General features: G+C 46.5%; 1 protein-coding gene across 1 annotated transcript in view; it reads right to left on the bottom strand.

Annotated features, from left to right (window-relative positions):
- Window positions 1–19,052, bottom strand: part of SENP7 (SUMO specific peptidase 7) — a 64,771-nt gene that overhangs the window by 15,567 nt on the left and 30,152 nt on the right. The window contains exons 12-18 of the mRNA XM_038766150.1: window positions 18,086–18,255; window positions 12,561–12,707; window positions 10,234–10,267; window positions 6,708–6,890; window positions 4,033–4,295; window positions 1,927–2,066; window positions 1,173–1,289 (exon numbers count right to left, since the gene is read on the bottom strand). Coding sequence (XP_038622078.1) covers window positions 1,173–1,289; window positions 1,927–2,066; window positions 4,033–4,295; window positions 6,708–6,890; window positions 10,234–10,267; window positions 12,561–12,707; window positions 18,086–18,255 — 1,054 coding nt within the window. The remainder of the gene's footprint in view (window positions 1–1,172; window positions 1,290–1,926; window positions 2,067–4,032; window positions 4,296–6,707; window positions 6,891–10,233; window positions 10,268–12,560; window positions 12,708–18,085; window positions 18,256–19,052) is intronic.

Here is a 19,052-nt window from a genome sequence, read left to right as displayed (position 1 = left end):
TGTACTAAGCGTTTGGGAAGGACAAGTTGGCAACATATAGAGACGGACCCTAAAATAAAATAAACAGAATGAATATGTACAAATAAAATAAATAGAGTAATAAATATGCACAAACAAATACGTACAAACAACTTTTAGACTGTGAGCCCACTATTGGGTAAGGACTGTCTCTATATGTTGCCAATTTGTACTTCCCAAGCGCTTAGTACAGTGCTCTGCACACAGTAAGCGCTCAATAAATGACTGATGATATATACAGGTCATCCCATGTGGAGCTCACAGTTTTAATCCCCATTTTACAGATGAGGTAGCTGAGGCTCAGAGGAGTTAACGCGGCTTGCCCAAAGTCACACAGCAGACAAGTGGTGGAGGCAGGATTAGAACCCACATCCTGCCCGGGCTCTTTCCACTAAGCCAAGCCACACTGCTTCTCACACATACTTAACGTCTTATTAAGTGCTTACTAGGTGCCAAGCACTGTTCTAAGCACTGGGGTAGATACAAGATGATCAGATTGGACATAGTCCCTGTCCCACATGGGGCTCACACTCTTCAATCTCCATTTTAACAGAAGAGGGAACCGCTGCCCGGGGAAGTGAGTTGTCCAAGGTCACACAGCAGACACGTGGCGGAGCCGGGATTAGAACCCAGGGGGGTGTGGATTATAATAATAATAATAATAATAATAATAATAATAATGGCATTTATTAAGCGCTTACTATGTGCAAAGCACTGTTCTAAGTGCTGGGGAGGTTACAAGGTGATCAGGTTGTCCCACGGGGGGCTCACAGAATGAACCTGAGTCCACATCAACCAAGGGACGCTTATATGTTGCCAACTTGTACTTCCCAAGCGCTTAGAACAGTGCTCTGCACACAGTAAGCGCTCAATAAATACGATTGATTGATTGATTTAGCAAGCTAGAAAGACAAACTGCTGAGGATGGAAGACTGTGAGCCCGCTGTTGGGTAGGGACCGTCTCTATATATTGCCAACTTGTACTTCCCAAGCGCTTAGCACAGTGCTCCGCACCCAATAAGCTCTCAATACGAATGAATGAGTGAATGGAAGCTAGCCAGGCCCTTTAGGCGGAGCAAAAGATACCACAGGGTTTCATCCCAAAGGGGGAGAAATCTGATTGATTCGGCCCCGCGGGTTTATCGCTGACTTACTTAAGATAGAAGTCGATGATCACATCGTTGAGAAATTCTCCGTCTTCTAGACACTCCAGATCTTCGTTAGTGACGCCCAGTCCGCCCTTCGTAGGTGGGGGTGGGTACACTATCAACCTACGGATTGAAACCGAAAGATGCCTTGAGATGCAGCAGGGACCGTCTTTATATGTTGCCAACTTGTACTTCCCAAGCAATTAGTCCAGTGCTCTGCACACAGTAAGCGCTCAATAAATACGACTGAACGAATGAATGAACCATCGCGTTTTCACCTAAGGGTACTCCACTACGGTACTTAAAGGCCTTCACGTGAGCCCACTAAAAAGCTAAATTGACCTTTTCCCAGCATTTACTCAAATATGGCCTTTTAAATCCTTCCCATCTAAAAAAAACCCCACTGAGCCATTCTTCTCCAAATTTGACCTGATATTTTTCTTCGGTAAACAGTGGGATCCTGCCAGGGACAGTTTACACTGCCATTCATTTTTGAGTTACACAAAGCTAAGCTAGGTGGCACGGAGTTTTCAGGAGTGTTTATTTTCACCTTCTCGTAAACCAAGAGGGGCTCGGGCTTTCAAACTCTCCAGAAATGATTTCATTTTTGGACTGGGTGTGAGTCTGAAAGAATTTCAGCTCCAAATGGAAGCGTTTTCCAAACCCGACAGTCAGAAAGAAGTCACGAAAATGGAAACCGTTCCCTCAATCCTAAATTCGGTGACACTACTGCCAGCTGGATAGGAGACATAGTCCCTACTTCTGAATCGGGCCAGTCTTCTTCACTTCGATCCACTCGTCATCGTCGTCTGACTTGGCTGTCATAGAAAGTGAATAAAAACCACTACGTTGCTTCTGTAAAAGCGTGTAATTGGGCTTGGTGGCATTTGTCGTCGAAACCTGCCAAAAATAAAAAATAAATGGAAGAAAAATTCCTCTGTAATCGTTTGACTTCAGATGAAAACACCCCCAACTCAGTTTCAACGAGCAGACGGGGATAAAGAGCTCGAGGAAACCTAGGGTTTTAATGAGAGTTATGAGAATGAGAGTTTAATGAGAGTTTTAATTTAGGGGAGTGGCAAAGAGCGGCAAGGACTTCTGCCGCTACGGTTCCTAATTCCAAACTTATCTGGTGCTAAACCGTGAGTCTCCGTGGAGCCAAGAATCTGTCCCGGCGGAGTCTGCTCAGATCCTTGGTGGGATTTTGGATCCCAGTCTGGGCTCCTTGACTTCAAGACCAGAAGTCGTTGTGGGGATTTGTAGAGAGCCCCCAGAGCTCTCTACAAAGCAGCGCGGCTCCGTGGAAAGAGCACGGGCTATGGGTTCAAATCCCAGTTCCGCCAACTGTCAGCTGTGTGACTTTGGACAAGTCACTTAACTTCTCTGGGCCTCAGTTCCCTCATCTGTAAAATGGGGATTAAAACGGTGAGCCCCCCGTGGGACAACCTGATCACCTTGTAATCCCCCCAGTGCTCAGAACAGTGCTCTGCACATAGTAAGCGCTTAACAAATGCCATCATTATTATCATCATTATTAAAGCAGCGTGGCTCAGTGGAAAGAGCACGGGCTATGGGTTCAAATCCCAGCTCCGCCAACTGTCAGCTGTGTGACTTTGGGCAAGTCACTTAACTTCTCTGGGCCTCAGTTCCCTCATCTGTAAAATGGGTATTAAAACGGTGAGCCCCCCGTGGGACAACCTGATCACCTTGTAACCCCCCCAGCGCTTAGAACAGTGCTCTGCACATAGTAAGCGCTTAACAAATGCCATCATTATTATCATCATTATTAAAGCAGCGTGGCTCATTGGAAAGAGCACGGGCTATGGGTTCAAATCCCAGCTCCGCCAACTGTCAGCTGTGTGACTTTGGGCAAGTCACTTAACTTCTCTGGGCCTCAGTTCCCTCATCTGTAAAATGGGATGAAGACTGTGAGCCCCCCGTGGGACAACCTGATTACTTTGCTTCCCCCTCAGTGCTTAGAACAGTTCTCTAAAAATAGTAAGCGCTTAACAAATGCCATCATTATTATCATCATTATTAAAGCAGCGTGGCTCAGTGGAAAGAGCACGGGCTATGGGTTCAAATCCCAGCTCCGCCAACTGTCAGCTGTGTGACTATGGGCAAGTCACTTAACTTCTCTGTGCCTCAGTTCCCTCATCTGTAAAATGGGATGAAGACTGTGAGCCCCCCGTGGGACAACCTGATTACTTTGCTTCCCCCCCCAGCGCTTAGAACAGTGCTCTAAAAATAGTAAGCGCTTAACAAATGCCGTCATTATTATCATCATTATTAAAGCAGCATGGCTCAGTGGAAAGAGCACGGGCTATGGGTTCAAATCCCAGCTCCGCCAACTGTCAGCTGTGTGACTTTGGGCAAGTCACTTAACTCCTCTGTGCCTCAGTTCCCTCATCTGTAAAATGGGGATGAAGACTGTGAGCCCCCCGTGGGACAACCTGATTACTTTGCTTCCCCCCAGCGCTTAGAACAGTGCTTGGCATATAGTAAGCGCTTAACAAATGCCATCATTATTATTATTACAAGAGAATTAGCAGACACGTTCCCTGCCCGTAATGAGCTTACTTCTCTTATTTATTGAGCGCTTACCCTGCGGAGAGCACAGTGCTTGGCATATAGTAAGTGCTTAACAAATGCCATCATTATTATTATTACAAGAGAATTAGCAGACACGTTCCCTGCCCGTAATGAGCTTACTTCTCCTATTTATTGAGCGCTTACCCTGAGGAGAGCACTATACAAAGCGCATGGGAGAGGACGGCAGTGTTAGAAGACATGATCTCTACCCTCGGGGACCCAGCGGGGGAGAGTCAGGACCACGATGATTTTCGGCGAGCAGAAAGTCACTAACCTGAGGCAGGGGCGGTGCGTTCCTCAAGGCACCGTCCTCCTCCCGTCGCGGCTGAAATGAGGAATAAAGGTGATGCAAGAAGGAACACTCTTCTAACGGGAAATCCTGAATCAAAGGAAGAGCCTCGCTCCACAGTAACGGCTCAGAGAGGTCGGCCGATCGGTTCTTCTTGGACACTTCTGCCACCACTTCGTTCAACTTCACCTCCTCGGCCTCCGAAATCGGCTTCTGGAGCTCGAGGAAAATGAATTCGTTGGATTTCACTGTAAGATGAATGAAGGTGTGATTTACTATCAACAGCGTTAGCATCTTCCCCCTAATCCCTGCGCAGCGGAAACGGAGCTAGGTACCTCTCTTTTATCTGTCTCTCCAACGGATTAGACTGTGGATGCCCTGGGGAGCTAGAGGCCGGATCTTTTCCGTAAAAGTCAAGTTACTCCATCTCCCAAGTGTCCTCTCTTTGCATGGACCAAGTGCTCAGGACTGAGCCCCCTCTTTCCTTTCCCCGTCCCCATCCCCCCAACCCTACCTCCTTCCCCTCCCCTCAGCACCTCTATATATGTTTGCACAGATTTATTACTCTATTTTACTTGTACACGTTTACTATTCTATTTATTTTGTTCATGATGTGCATCTAGCTTTACTTCTATTTATTCTGACGGCTTGACACCCGTTCACACGTTTTGTTTTGTTGTCTGTCTCCCCCCTCTAGACCGTGAGCCCGTTGTTGGGTAGGGACCGTCTCGAGACGTTGCCAACTTGTACTTGAGAAGCAGCGGGGCTCAGTGGACAGAGCCCGGGCTTCGGAGTCCGGGGTTCAAATCCCGGCTCTGCCAATTGCCGGCTGTGTGACTTTGGGGCAAGTCACTTCACTTCTCCGGGCCTCAGTTCCCTCATCTGGAAAATGGGGATGAAGACTGTGAGCCCCCCGTGGGACCACCTGATCATCTTGTAACCTCCCCAGTGCTAAGCACACAGTAAGCGCTTAATAAATGCTATCATTATTATTATTTGTTATTACATCCCAAGCACTTAGTACAGCGCTCTGCACACAGTAAGCGCTCAATAAATACGACTGAATGAATGAACATGTGGGGAAAGTCCATCAAGAACACTTCCTCTAGAAAAGTCGCTCTTCAAATGAGGCAAGACCAACAGGTAACTTTATTTCCATCTAAGGTGACTCCTTTTCATTTTGGGTGAGGGATGAATTTAGGGCAGAGCTCTGAGAAGTTGAAGCAGTGTGGTCCGGCGGGAAAAGCCCAGGCCTGGGAATCAAAGGACCCGGGTTCTAGTTCCGGCTCCGTCACTTGTCCGCAGTGTGAACTTGGGCAGGTCACGCCTTATCCGTGCCCCGGTGACCTCATCTGCAAAATGGGGATTACGTCTGTGGCCCCGTGTGGGACGGCGACTGCGGTCAACCTGATCAGCCCGTAGCCACCCCAGTGCTTAGCACAGCGCCTGGCGCATAGTCTCGTCTTACGCCGTCGAGTCGTTTCCGATCCGTGGGCGACACCACGGACATACGTCTCTCCCAGAACGCCCCGCTCTCCATCCGCATCGTGGGAGAGTTTTGACTTGTAACGCTTAACAAATACCGTTTTGGGGTTTATTTTTTAAGTTGGAAGCATGGCTTCCCCGGCCGCCCTTATTCCCGGCTCCCAGAGGAACCTCTGGTCAAAAAGGGCTTCCTGAAGCCATCATTAGGGGTCTGCTTGCTGTGGACAGGGGATGTCTCTATTTGTTGTTGTACTGTACTCTCCCAGCGCTTAGTACAGTGCTTGGCACACAGCTGAACGAATGAATATCCAGGAGAAAGAGACACCTTGCAAGGGGAGTTTTGTTTAATGGCCAAGCAGGGGTGGGGGGAACCCTCATTTCCCTAAGCGTTTAGTATAGTGCTCCGCGATACGTGCTCAATAAATAACACTATTCACTGGACTCTCCCAAGTGCTTAGCACAGTGCTCTGCATAGGGTAAGTGCTCAATAAATATTACTGACCGACCGAAGCTGGAAGCCATTTGTATTACTGCATTTTATTGTAAATGATCAAATTGATTTTTCCTGACAGACGTCGTCTACAAAAAAGGAAACATTTTTCTTTGCCCTTAAAACAGATCAACTCTACTGGAAGACAAAGTACGGTCAAGTTTGTTTCTTTTAGAGACTGGAGTTTTGTTTAATGGCATTCGTTGGGGACTTACTATGTGTCAGGCACCGTATTGAGAGCTGGGGTAGATAAAAGATAATCAGGTTGGACACGGTCCTGGTCCAACATAGGGCTCACGGTCTTAATCCCCATTTTACGGATGAGGTAACTGAGGCACAGAGAAGTTGGGTGGCTCGCCCAAGGACACACAGCGGACAAGAGGGATTAGAATCTAGATCCTCCTGACTTCCAAGCCGACGCTCTTTCCACTAGACCTGCTTCAGTGGTATGAGGGATATTTTCCAAAACAAAAATATATTTCACTTTTATCAACAGATTCCTGACATCATTTTTTTAAAGAGCTCCTGAAACACGGCAGACAGCATTAATCGTGACTCTCAGTTCAGGACAAGGGTAAATCAAGGCATTTCTAACAGGCTAACGAAAGCATTACTGTTTTTATTCCTTTTCTGACGACAAAGCTTCAGAGAGCGTCCGGTGAGCTGACGACCGAGTTACACTTACGGGGCTGGCTTAAAACACGACATCCAAGTTGAGTTTCAACTTCTTCCACGTAGTCTGAAGTTGCCCAGAGGAAAATGACAGCATTGATCTTTCGGCAGCGGGCGTCGTCCACTGTTTTCCACAACCCAAACTTCCTTAGATGAATGGTATCAACTGACAAGGAAACAGGCTTGTTCGGGTCCACTGAAGGAAACAGAAGATAACACATTTATCGGAATACAACAGGAACTGAGAGAATCGACGCTATTTTATACCTATCTTTGTACCAAGCCACCGACCTTGTCCGCAAAGCACAGAACGATTCTGCTGAAATGGGGAAACGCCGAATTATTCAAGATTCACACGCCTGTTGCTACCTCGACTCTTGTCTTCTTTCAGTATTAATTTCTCTTCTCTCGAAACACGGGAGAGGAAAATGGGACACATCCCTTAGTCAGAAGAAATACTTTGGGTGATGGGCTCTCTCACTACGGGCTATTCTCTCAAATGAAAAGTGGGTTGAGTCTGGCAAACGTTTGCATGAAAACACTAAACCGTTTTCGGGGGTCAACGCTTCTCTTTAAGCTACAACGGGCAGCAGGATTATTGCCCAGTTGCTGTCCGGGGACCGTCCGTGTGCGTTCTCTGCTTGGCAAATGACTAATAATGCTACTAATAATTATGGTATTTGTTAAGCACTTTCTACGTGCCAGGCGCTACACTAAGCACCGGGGTGGCTACAAACAAATCGGGTTGGACACGATTCCTGTCGCACCCGGGGCTCCCCGTCTCCATCCCCATTTTACAGCGGAGGTAACTGAGGCACGGAGAAGCCAAGCGATGAGCGGCAGAACCAGAATTAGAACCCAGGACCTCGGGGCTTCTCTTACCTCCCCTCCCTAATCTCTACATCCTAACATGCACACTTCACTTCTCGAGCAACAGCACGCTCTCTGCACCACTGATGCCTTCGCCATGTCCTCCCTCCAGCCTGCAACTCCATCCCCCTTCAGAAGCAAGAGGAGGAAAACCTTACACGGAAAGGAGGAGAAAGACAGAACCCTCGGGGAAGAAAAATTTGTTTTCCCATCACCCGAGCCGGCGGAGAGACGTTGGCATACTGTGGTGGGACTTACCTATTAAAAATGAATGGCATGTCGCTTTCCTACATTTATAATATCTGGGCTATTTCAACTAAAAGAGCGGCACAACGCACTGCCACCTGTTAAGATTTTCTCCTCTTGAATCTAAGTAGCCTATGTCACCTTCCTGTCCATTCCGAGAAGCAGCGTGGCTCTGTGGAAAGAGTGCGGGCTTTGGAGTCGGAGGTCGTGGGTTCAAATCCCGGCTCCGCCAACTGTCAGCTGTGTGACCTTGGGCAAGCCACTTAACTTCTCTGGGCCTCAGTTCCCTCATCTGTGAAATGGGGATGAGGACTGTGAGCCCCCCGTGGGACCACCTGATCACCTTGGAACCTCCCCAGCGCTTAGAATAGTGCTTTGCACAGAGTAAGCGCTTAATAAATGCCATTATTATTATAAAGTAAGGGTGATATTTTAAATATACGAAAGCGGTGTGGCCTAGTGGATAGAGGATGGGCCTGGGTGTTAGAGGACCTGGGTTCTAATCCCGGCTCCACCACCTGTCTGCTGGGTGACCTCGGGCAGGTCGCTTCACTTCTCTGTGCCTCAGTTGCCTCATCTGCAAAATGGGGATTAATACTTTGAGCCCCACGTAGGACAAGGACCGTGTCCGACTCGATTATCTTGTCTCTACCCCAGCGCTTAGTGGAGTGCCTGGCACATAGTACGGGTTTAACAAATACCAAAAGAAAAAGTTACTATTAAGGAACCATTTGTCCACTGCCATGCCTGGGTTGATATTTTAGTTATAAAAAAGTTGGATAGATCACTATGCATGTGGTCTTCTACGAGTCGTCTGTTTTATCACACAAGAATGCCCAACTTTTGGTAGCAGATAATGTTAAGCGCTTACTACAGTGCTCAGCACACAGTAAGCGCTCAAAAAATATGACTGAATAATCTGGTCAAAATTGCATTTTTACCCTACCTTTTCATAAAAGGTGAAGTGGTCAAGAATTATTTGCTTATAGGTGGAAACTACTGTTTGTGCAAGGGATTCTGGGGAAGAATGCAAAAATGCCCGCTTTTTCAATAATAATCCTGGTATTTGTTAAGCGCTTGCTATGTGCCAAGCACTGTTCTGAGCGCTGGGGTCAAGGTACAAGGTAATTAGATTGTCCCATGTGGGGCTCACAGTCTTAATCCCCATTTTACAGATGAGGTCACTGAGGCCCAGAGAAGTGAGGTGGCTTGCCCCAAGTCACACAGCTGCCAAGTGGCGGGGCCGGGATTAGAACCCACGACCTCTGACTCCCAAGCCCGGGCTCTTTCCGCTAAGCCACGCTGCTTCTCTAAATGTTTACAATCATTTCTTGTAAGAAAATGTGGGCAAAACCACTCTGCCTGGAGAAACCATGTAGAATCTTTTTTAATTACAAATTACCCGATGAATTCTTCATCTCCGATGAAATACTTTTCACGAAGTCACTGGGATCAAATGTACTTCGGTTCAACTGACCTGGAAAATTCTCTTCTCAACTTGCATCCTCAACGGCCTTTGCCGAAGGTTCACCTTATTTCCAAACAGAAGTTGTGTCCTTCCCTCAGTAGCCACAAAACAAATTGGCCTTTCACCGCCCTTCCCAGCGACACCTTTTCCCTTTCGGTGGGCTGGGATCCCATCTTTCCATTTGGTGGGAAGGCCTCCCTTTCTCCGGTTCCCAGTCGACACCCTTCTTTCACCTCTCATCCCGGCCCGGTGCCGGTTTTAAAACCTTTGCTGACATCCTCTCTTCTCCCTTTCCCACTCCTCTTCTTCAGCTAATCTGTGCGATTGATTTCTGACATTCAATTATTTACTCTGGCGAATGTTTAGTGGAAAAAAATATTCCGAAATCCCACTCGCAAAACGGGGCATGCGTTTCCCAGCCTCTTCTCCCTGTGCCAATCAAAAGAAGGATCATCTCTGAGGTCCCAGGAGAGCCCACGTGCTTTAAGACTTGACTGGAGCACAAAAAAACAGGTTTGCTGAAAATGACCCTTTATAATCTTCCCCTATGGCGTCCCTCCCTAAGTAATTTTCCCTACAAGCCAGCTGCTGTTTTCCTCGGTTGAAAATATTTCCTCTTTGGAAATTTTCCCTCAGAAGCTGATTTCAGATGGTCCCTGGAAAATCGTGAGCTATGCCTACTGTCCTTCGATATAGCAACGATATAAGTCCACTGACCTATCGCGAGAACCCCCTCCGTATTCCGAGGATAATTGCATAATTCAGAAATTATTGAGGCTACCGGGGGTTTTAATCAATTCAACACTAAACTCTCTTGCCCGACCGCTGTACTGAAAAACAATTAGAAGGAATATCTGCAGGGGAATTAAGCTATTCAAAATGTTTTCAGAGCGAAGAAACAGACATTGCTCAGGATCGCAATGAAATGGGGAGATCATTAAATGGTAACACTTACCTTGAAATGGGATGTGAACGGTTTTTGTAGTGAACTTAAAGAAAAATTAGAGAATGAAAATTAGTTAGCCAGGTACTGCTGAAAAGAATTTTTTTAAGCTATAAACTTGTTTCTGGAGTCTACATCAGGAATTTTCAATCCCCTTTCCCCACCCGCCTCAGTGGCTGAGAACAAATATTTAAAATGAAGGATTTACCTTCAGGGGGGGGAAAAAAAAAGCTTAAGAACACTGGATATCAGCATAATAATAATAATAATAATGGCATTTGTTAAGCACCTACGATGTGCAAAGCACTGTTCTAAGTGCTGGGGGGGATACAAGGTGATCAGGTTGTCCCACGTGGGGCTCACAGTCTTAATCCCCATTTTCCAGATGAGGGAACTGAGGCCCAGAGAAGTTAAGTGACTTGCCCAAAGTCACACAGCTGACAATTGGCAGAGCCGGGATTTGAACCCCTGACCTCTGACTCCAAAGCCCGTGCTCTTTCCACTGAACCACGCTGCTTCTCTATCTCAACTTCCACAACCGAAAAATGACCACCTTTGCACCACTACTCCAGGAAGATTTTTTTTTTAATTGTTTAAAAAAAAAAATACAATTTTTTCCTAAACTTACCTGCTAAATTACATACTATTAGATTAAATTTAAAATTCCAGTTAGCAAAGAAGGCCCCCTTTTTCTAAAGTAGATGAAACCACTCACATTCATTTCTTATATCTGTAAGTTGCTATAATCGTAACTTATTTATATTAATGCCTGTCTCCCCCTCTACACTGTCAGCTTGTTGTGGGTAGGGAATCTACCGACTGCTATACTGTACTCTCCAAAGCGCTCAGTACAGTGTTCTGCACACAGTAAGCACTCAGTAAGTGACTGATTGATTGACCAACTGTTTTGGATCATGCCGCAGGACCGTGCTGCTACTACAAAAGAAACGCTGAAGAAAAATTCACCGGACGACGTCAGATATTTGAAGGTAACGGCTGCTGATACAGCCCAGTTGAAACATCATTTAGGCAGCCACAAAAAAATGTGATCTCTATTTTACTCCGACGTGGACTTTTCACTGCCAAAGCTGAACAGAATGTCCAGAAGAAAATCATTTTCCAGAGCAAAATTCTTAAAACTGGTTGCGCTTTGCTGGCAAGGGGGGGCCGAGCCTCAAAATGTGGACTGAGTGTTTTTAATAAGCCCCCAGTCTTCTAAAAAAAAAAAATTAAAAATCACCTGTTGGGTTCATGAGTAATGTGAGGTAATTAACTCGCTAGCAAATTTTGTGTTTTTCATTACTGTCAGCAATTTAAAGTAATAATAATAATAATGAGGGAAGAATCCCCAATAAAAATAGATTTTATCTACCGGAAAATTTACTTGAAACTAAAGCTGAGGGCTTGGCTTACACTCCTAACTATAGACCTTAGTACTGTCAACTCTTTTTATAAAGGACTTGAATCGCACATTGGCTTTACTGGTAGAAAAGCAACGTGGCCTAGTGGAAACAGCAAAATCCTGGGAGTCAGAAGGATGTGGGTTCTAATCCTGACTCCACCAACTGGCTCCCGTGTGACCCTGGGCAAGTCACTTCCCTTCTCTGTGCCTCAGTCACCTCATCTGTAAAACGGGGATTAGGACTGTGAGCTTCACGTGGGACGGGACCATGGCCGAAGTGATTAGCTTGCACCTGCCCCAGCGCTTAGTAGTTGTTGCTATATTAAAGTTCAGGCAAAGAATAAAAAGAAACTAGCGGGAGTCGGGAGGGGATGGGGAAGCAGGAGGAAGGAGCTGAGTTCAAGGGGTGGGAATGGGGCAGGAAAATTGCTGGGAGCGGCTAGACTGAAGCTCGTCGTGGGCCGGGAACGTGTCGGTTATATTGTATTCTCACAAGCGCTTAGTACAGTGCTCTGCCCCCAGGGAGTGCTCAATAAATATGACTGACTGACAAGGACGGAGTGGCGAGGGACTTACCTGCAGTGATATGGCGTTTCGAAGTGGGTGGGCAAGTAGGGCCGGGAGATAGATATTTGGGTGGAATATATTGTCGGGTGGCCATAACTTGAAATATACTGGATATTTTCAGAAGCCCAGGGTGTACCCGTGCAAGCCTTTTTTATACAGAAATTCCCCTTTCCGAGGCACGGGATATTCATCTGGAAAAGGGTACCGAACCCCAAACTGGCAAGCTGAAATGTTCAGAACCATGGGCACGTAATATCCTTGTCCATATCTTAAAACCTGAGTCCTGTACAAAATGAATCTCTCCATTTTTGCCCTCAAGAATCTGCAGATCTCAGTCAAAGGAATAAAAACTGCCAACCCCATCACTTACCTTCACACAACCGCTTGACGTTCCTTTAATTTTACCGATGTAAACGGAAGAAAATTCAATTTCCAGGACGGGTTCCATGACGTTGGCGGACGCCTCGCTCGAAGCGTTACCCTCGTCGGGGCTTTGGGAAGACCGCCCGGGGGAAATCTACAAAGGAATCAAGAATAAATTCCAAGCGGCGGCAAATATAATTCCTTTCTTACTCTGAAAAAAAAAAAATTTAAAATTCAGATATGTTTTCCGTGTTTAACTCTTCCATGAACGTTTCTGTGGCAGCGCAGTGGACGCTCTGAAGCGGCCAAGGGGAAAACCGAGCTAAGGGTGGCTCCTGAAAGTCGACTCATTGGGAATTAAATATGTGCCACCTGATTCAATAGTTGAACCTTGAACCTTTTATTCACCCTTTCCCTCGTCTCTACTGGCAAACAGGCTGCCTTCTTAGCCCAGGTGGAACACCTAGATTCACACTACAACTGGGGAGACGCCCCCGCGCCCCCAAGATACGCCTCTCTTCCCTCCACCAAACAGGGCCAATGAAACAAATTGGTGCTAATAATAATGGTGTTCGTTACGCGCTTACTCTGTGCCGAACACGGTTCTCAGCGCTGGAGTATTCATTCATTCGTTCAATCGTATTTATAGAGCGCTAACTGTGTGCAGAGCACTGTACTAAACGCTTGGGAAGTACAAGTCGGCACCTGTATATATGTTTGTACATATTTATTACCCTATTTATTTTACTTGTACATATCTATTCTATTTTATTTTGTTAGTATGTTTGGTTTTGTTCTCTGTCTCCCCTTTTTAGACTGTGAGCCCACTGTTGGGTAGTGACTGCCTCTATACATTGCCAACTGGTACTTCACAAGCGCTTAGTCCAGTGCTCTGCACACAGTAAGCGCTCAATAAATACGATTGATTGATTGATTGATATAGAGACGGTCCCTACCCAACAGCGGGCTCACAGTCTAGACGGGGGAGACGGACAACAAAACAAAACATATTAACAAAATAAAATAGAATAAATATGTACAAATAAAATAGAGTAATACATACATACAAAGATATATACAGGTACTGTGGGGAGGGGAAAGAGGTAAGACGGGGGGACGAGGAAGGAGGGGGCTCAGTCTCGTAGTAGATACAAGGTAATCAGGTTGTTCCACGTGGGGCTCACACTTAATCCCCATTTTACAGAGGAGGTCACCGAGGCACAGAGAAGTGACCGGCCCAAAGTCACATGGCTGACAAGTGGCGGAGCCGGGATTAGAACCCACGACCTCTGACCCCCAAGCCTGGGCTCTTTCCACTGAGCCACGCTGCTTCTCGACGGGGAGCGGTAAGGGAGAAGGATGGGGATCACACCCGTGGGCCGAGGCTGGGCTCGGTTCAAGACGGCTACCGGCAACTAGGACATGAGAGGGACACATAAGATGCGAAAGTGAGGGAGGGTGGAAAAAAGCAGCGGTCAAGGGGGATCCTGATGACATCTCCCCCTTTTAGACTGTGAGCCCACTGTTGGGTAGGGACTGTCTTTATATGTTGCCAACTTGGACTTCCCAAGCGCTTAGTCCAGTGCTCTGCACCCAGTAAGCGCTCAATAAATACGATTAATTGATTGATTGATTGATCTACTCCTCTCCATAAGCACTGCCAACTTTCCAGGACCGTAATTCCAGCTCCGGGAATGGCTGGGTTCTAACACTTCATTATCGGCGGTGACGTCCCGCCGATGAAGGAGCGGAGCTGGCATCTGCGGCATTCAGCCCGTAACCGACAACCCAGCAGGGCCAAGTCTCATTCCCACAAAGACAGCCCGGTAGACGGGGCTGCTTTCCGGGAGCTGGAGGCTTCAGTGAGAATAATAATCATCATCTTGGTATTTGGTAAGCGCTTACTATGTGCAAAGCACTGTTCTGAGCGCTGGGGAGGATGCAAGGTGATCAGGTTGTCCCTTGTGGGGCTCACAGTCTTAATCCCCATTTTAACAATAATAATAATAATAACGATGGCATTTGTTAAGCGCTTACTATGTGCAAATCACTGTTCTGAGCGCTGGGGAGGATGCAAGGTGATCAGGTTGTCCTTTGTGAGGCTCACAGTCTTAATCCCCATTTTAATGATGATAATAATAATAATAACGATGGCATTTGTTAAGCACTTACTATGTGCAAAGCACTGTTCTGAGCGCTGGGGAGGATGCAAGGTGATCAGGTTGTCCTTTGTGGGGCTCACCATCTTAATCCCCATTTTAATAATAATAATAATAATAACGATGGCATTTGTTAAGCGCTTACTATGTGTACAGCACTCTTCTGCGGCATTCAGCCCGTAACTGACAATCCAGCAGGGCCAAGTCTCACTCCCATAAAGACAGCCCGGTAGACTGGGCTGCTTTCCGGGAGCTGGAGGCTTCAGTTAGAATAATCATCATCATCTTGGTATTTGGTAAGCGCTTACTATGTGCAAAGCACTGTTCTGAGCGCTGGGGAGGATGCAAGGTGATCAGGTTGTCCCTTGTGGGGCTCACAGTCTTAATCCCCATTTTAATAATAATAATAACGATGGCATTTGTTAAGCGCTTACTATGTGCAAAGCACTGTTCTGAGCGCTGGGGAGGATGCAAGGTGATCAGGTTGTCCCATGTGGGGCTCACAGACTTAATCCCCATTTTAATAATAATAATAATAACGATGGCATTTATTAAGCGCTTACTATGTGCAGAGCACTGTTCTAAGCTCTGGGGGGGTACAAGGTGATCAGGTTGTCCCACGTGGGGCTCATAGTCTTCATCCCCATTTTACAGATGAGGTAACTGAGGCTCAGAGAAGTTAAGTGACTTGCCCAAGGTCACACAGCAGACGTGTGGCGGAGTCAGGATTCAAACCCATGACCTCTGACCCCAAAGCCCGTGCTCTTTCCAATGAGCCACGCTGCTTCTCTCCTTTTACAGAGGAGGTCACTGAGGCACCGAGAAGTGAAGTGACTTGCCCAAAGTCACCCAGCTGACAAGCGGTGGAGCCGGGATTCAAACCCATGACCTCTGACTCCCAAGCCCGGGCTCTTTCCACTGAGCCACGCTGCTTCTCCGGATAGGGCACGGTCCTGGGAATCAGACCTGGGTTCTGATCCCGGCTCTGCCACGTGTCTGCTGTGTCACCTTGGGAAAGTCACTTCACTTCTCTGTGCCTCAGAGTTACCTCAAGAGTTATCTCAGGAGAAGCAGCGTGGCTCAGTGGAAAGAGCCCGGGCTTTGGAGTCAGAGGTCAGGGGTTCGAATCCTGGCTCTGCCGACCGTCAGCTGTGTGATTTTGGGCAGGGCACTTCACTTCCCTGTGCCTCAGTGACCTCATCTGTAAAATGGGGATTAAGACTGTGAGCCCACATGGGACAACCTGATCACCTTATATCCTCCCCAGTGCTTAGAACAGTGCTTTGCACATAAATGCCATCGTCATTATTACTATTACATCATCTGCAAAACGGGGATTAAGACTGTGAGCCCCGGGAATTGAGTCCAACCTGATTATTTTCTGGTATCGATTCCCGGCGCTTAGTACAGTCCCTGGCCGTTTAAATACAAAAAAAAAAACCCAACCCAAAATAAAAGATCATTTTCTGCCTGCAAGGCTGATTTGTTTGAGGCATGGAAGCTCTTGGCCGGAAGCCGATTAGCCCCTCTTCCACTAGATTTTTAACTCTGTACTTGCTAGACATCCATGAGGCTTCGGGCAGTGACTGACTAAACGTGCTGCAGTGTTCAGAATAAATCTGCAAAGATAAGACCGCCACACGGTCATCGTTGACCACCCTGAACTATCTGATAACCTCTGCACACAGACTTAATCCCCATTTGACAGATGAGGTAACTGAGGCACAGAGAAGTGACTCGCCCGAAGTCACACGGCTGAGCCGGGATTAGAACCCATGATTAAGATAATAATAATAGTGGCATTTATTAAGCGCTTACTATGTGCAAGGCACTGTTCTAAGCGCTGGGGGTATACAAGGCGATCAGGTTGTCCCACGGGGGCTCACAGTCTTCATGCCCATTTTACAGATGGGGTCCAGAGAAGTGAAGTGACGTGCCCAAAGCCACACAGCTGCCAAGTGGCAGAGTCAGGATTCGAACCCACGACCTCTGACTCCAAAGTCCGTGCTCTTTCCACTGAGCCACGCTGCTTCTCAGTAATTACGATACCTTAATTACTTGGAAAAAAAAAAAGACGGCTATCAAGAGAATTTCAGCTATAAGATGAAACAACTAAGCGACGGGCCTTGGAGAAACAGCGTGGCTTATTGGAAAAGAGCCCGGGCTTGGGAGTCAGGAGACCTGGGTTCTAATCCCGGCCCTGGCAACTGCTTGCTGTGTGACCTTGGGTAATTCACTTAACTTCTCCGGGCCTCAGTTTCCTCAACTGTCGAATGGTTATTCAATACCCGTTCTCCCGCCTACTGAGACTGGGAGTCCCAAGTAGGATGGGGACAGAGTCCAACTTAATTAACTTGTATCTACCGCAGCATTTAGAACAGTGCTTGACAGTGTACCCTAAAATAATAAGAAAAAATAAAATAACAAGGCTATGGTTAGGATCCTGTCCGTGAAGTTGACCCAAGAAAGCTGGGCACCTGAGCTTCTCTGGAGAAACTCACTTGAGCAGACTGAATAATAATAATAATAATAATGTTGGCATTTGTTAAGCGCTTACTATGTGCAAAGCACTGTTCTAAGCGCTTGGGGGATACAAAGTGATCAGGTTGTCCCACGTGGGGCTCACAGTCAATCCCCATTTTACAGATGAGGTAACTGAGGCTCAGAGAAGTTAAGTGACTTGCCCAAGGTTACACAGCAGACATGTGGCGGAGCAGGGATTTGAACCCATGACCTCTGACTCCAAAGCCCGTGCTCTTTCCACTGAGCCTGAATCCTCATAAAAATACTACACTTGGGACCGTTCTAGAGACATGTGCTATTCTTTTTTAAAATCAGTGCAAGACAATAGGCTGCCAGTAAACTCAAACTAAAATAAAAAAATTTCAGGAGAAACTGCCAAAGCAGAATAAGTTGAATTCTCTAGTTTCAGCCGATGCCAATGTCTTAGAAAAAAGTGACTGTGGTGGATTTTGCTTATGAGTTGACTTTTCAAAGCTTAACCCTCCTCTGACATCAGTTAACCCTGGACTCTTCCCAAGTACAAGTGCCAACTTGTACTTCCCAAGCGCTTAGTACAGTGCTCTGCACACAGTAAGCGCTCAATAAATACGATTGATTGATTTTCATAGGGTCAAACTTGCACAGATATTCAACGATTCCCTCCTCAGTTACATTCAGAACAAGGAGCGGGAACAGGGGGGAAACAACAAGTGATTTAGCCAACGAGTGCAAGGTTCGGACATCCGTAGGGACTAGTTTGCCTCGAATTTTCACGAAGGCTGGAATGACTCAAAAGAGACAAGATGAAAGATTCTCAGGCCACAGACTTGTCACAACACTGAATAGAGAACAGGGGCCAAAAATGGGTTACCTGTCCCAGTTTACAGAGAATCACATCTTGAGGTGGTGGTTCCGACAACGAAGACTCAGGTAATTTCTCGGCTTCACTGCTGACGTCTTGACGGGCTTGTTCAGGTTGCAAACTGAGTTTTTCCGAACTTCTCTGTTCAGCAGACCCTTCTTCGTCGCTGGAAACAACAACTAGAAAAGAAAATTTTATTCGGCAACATTGCAACTCCTATGAAATAACAGGAAAAGTGCTCTTTTCATTGGCTATTAAAAATTGAAAAAAAAAATACACCCTAAAGTGTTAAACCACAGCCGTAACGTTATTTTGAGAGACTTGGATGGAAATTTAGAACTCTACTTATGACTCGGATTATTGCTGTTTATTGATATATACATCACAGAGCAGTGACTTTATACTGTTCAGGATGTAATGGGGCTCAAGGATTTTGGCAATTAAAGACCTGGAGTCTCTGAATTCTGGTTCTGCCTCAGTTTTCTTCTTTTTTAACGGTACTTATTTAGCGCTTACCATCTGCCAGGCACTGTACTAAGCACTGGGGCATTCATTCATTCAATCGAATTTATTGAGCGCTTATTGTGTGCAGAGCACTGTACTAAGCGCTTGGGAAATACAAGTTGGCAACATCTAAAGACGGTCCCTACCCAACAACGGGCTCACAGTCTAGAAGGGGGAGACAGACAACAAAACAAAACATGTGGACGGGGGCAGCCCACCTAATCAGGTTGGATACAGTCCTAGTCCCCCATGGGGCTCACCGCCTTACTCCCCATTTTACAGATGAGGTAACCGAGGCAAAGGGAAGTTAGGTGCCTTGTCAATGACTTGTGGTGTCATTCTACGTGCCCCTCCGTTTGGCCTATGAAAATGAACTTAATCTGTACAGACAGTTGTAGGAAACTAAGAAAAAAAGCAGTTGTGAGCAACTCTACTAAATAGCCTTCTTCCCCCTTGGCAGGTCAAGCGTAAT

Source organism: Tachyglossus aculeatus, chromosome 24 (assembly GCF_015852505.1).
Source record: "Tachyglossus aculeatus isolate mTacAcu1 chromosome 24, mTacAcu1.pri, whole genome shotgun sequence".
Taxonomy (NCBI): Eukaryota; Metazoa; Chordata; class Mammalia; order Monotremata; family Tachyglossidae; genus Tachyglossus; species Tachyglossus aculeatus.
The sequence above is the reverse complement of the archived record's forward strand: the minus strand, read 5'-3'. Positions and strand labels throughout refer to the sequence as shown.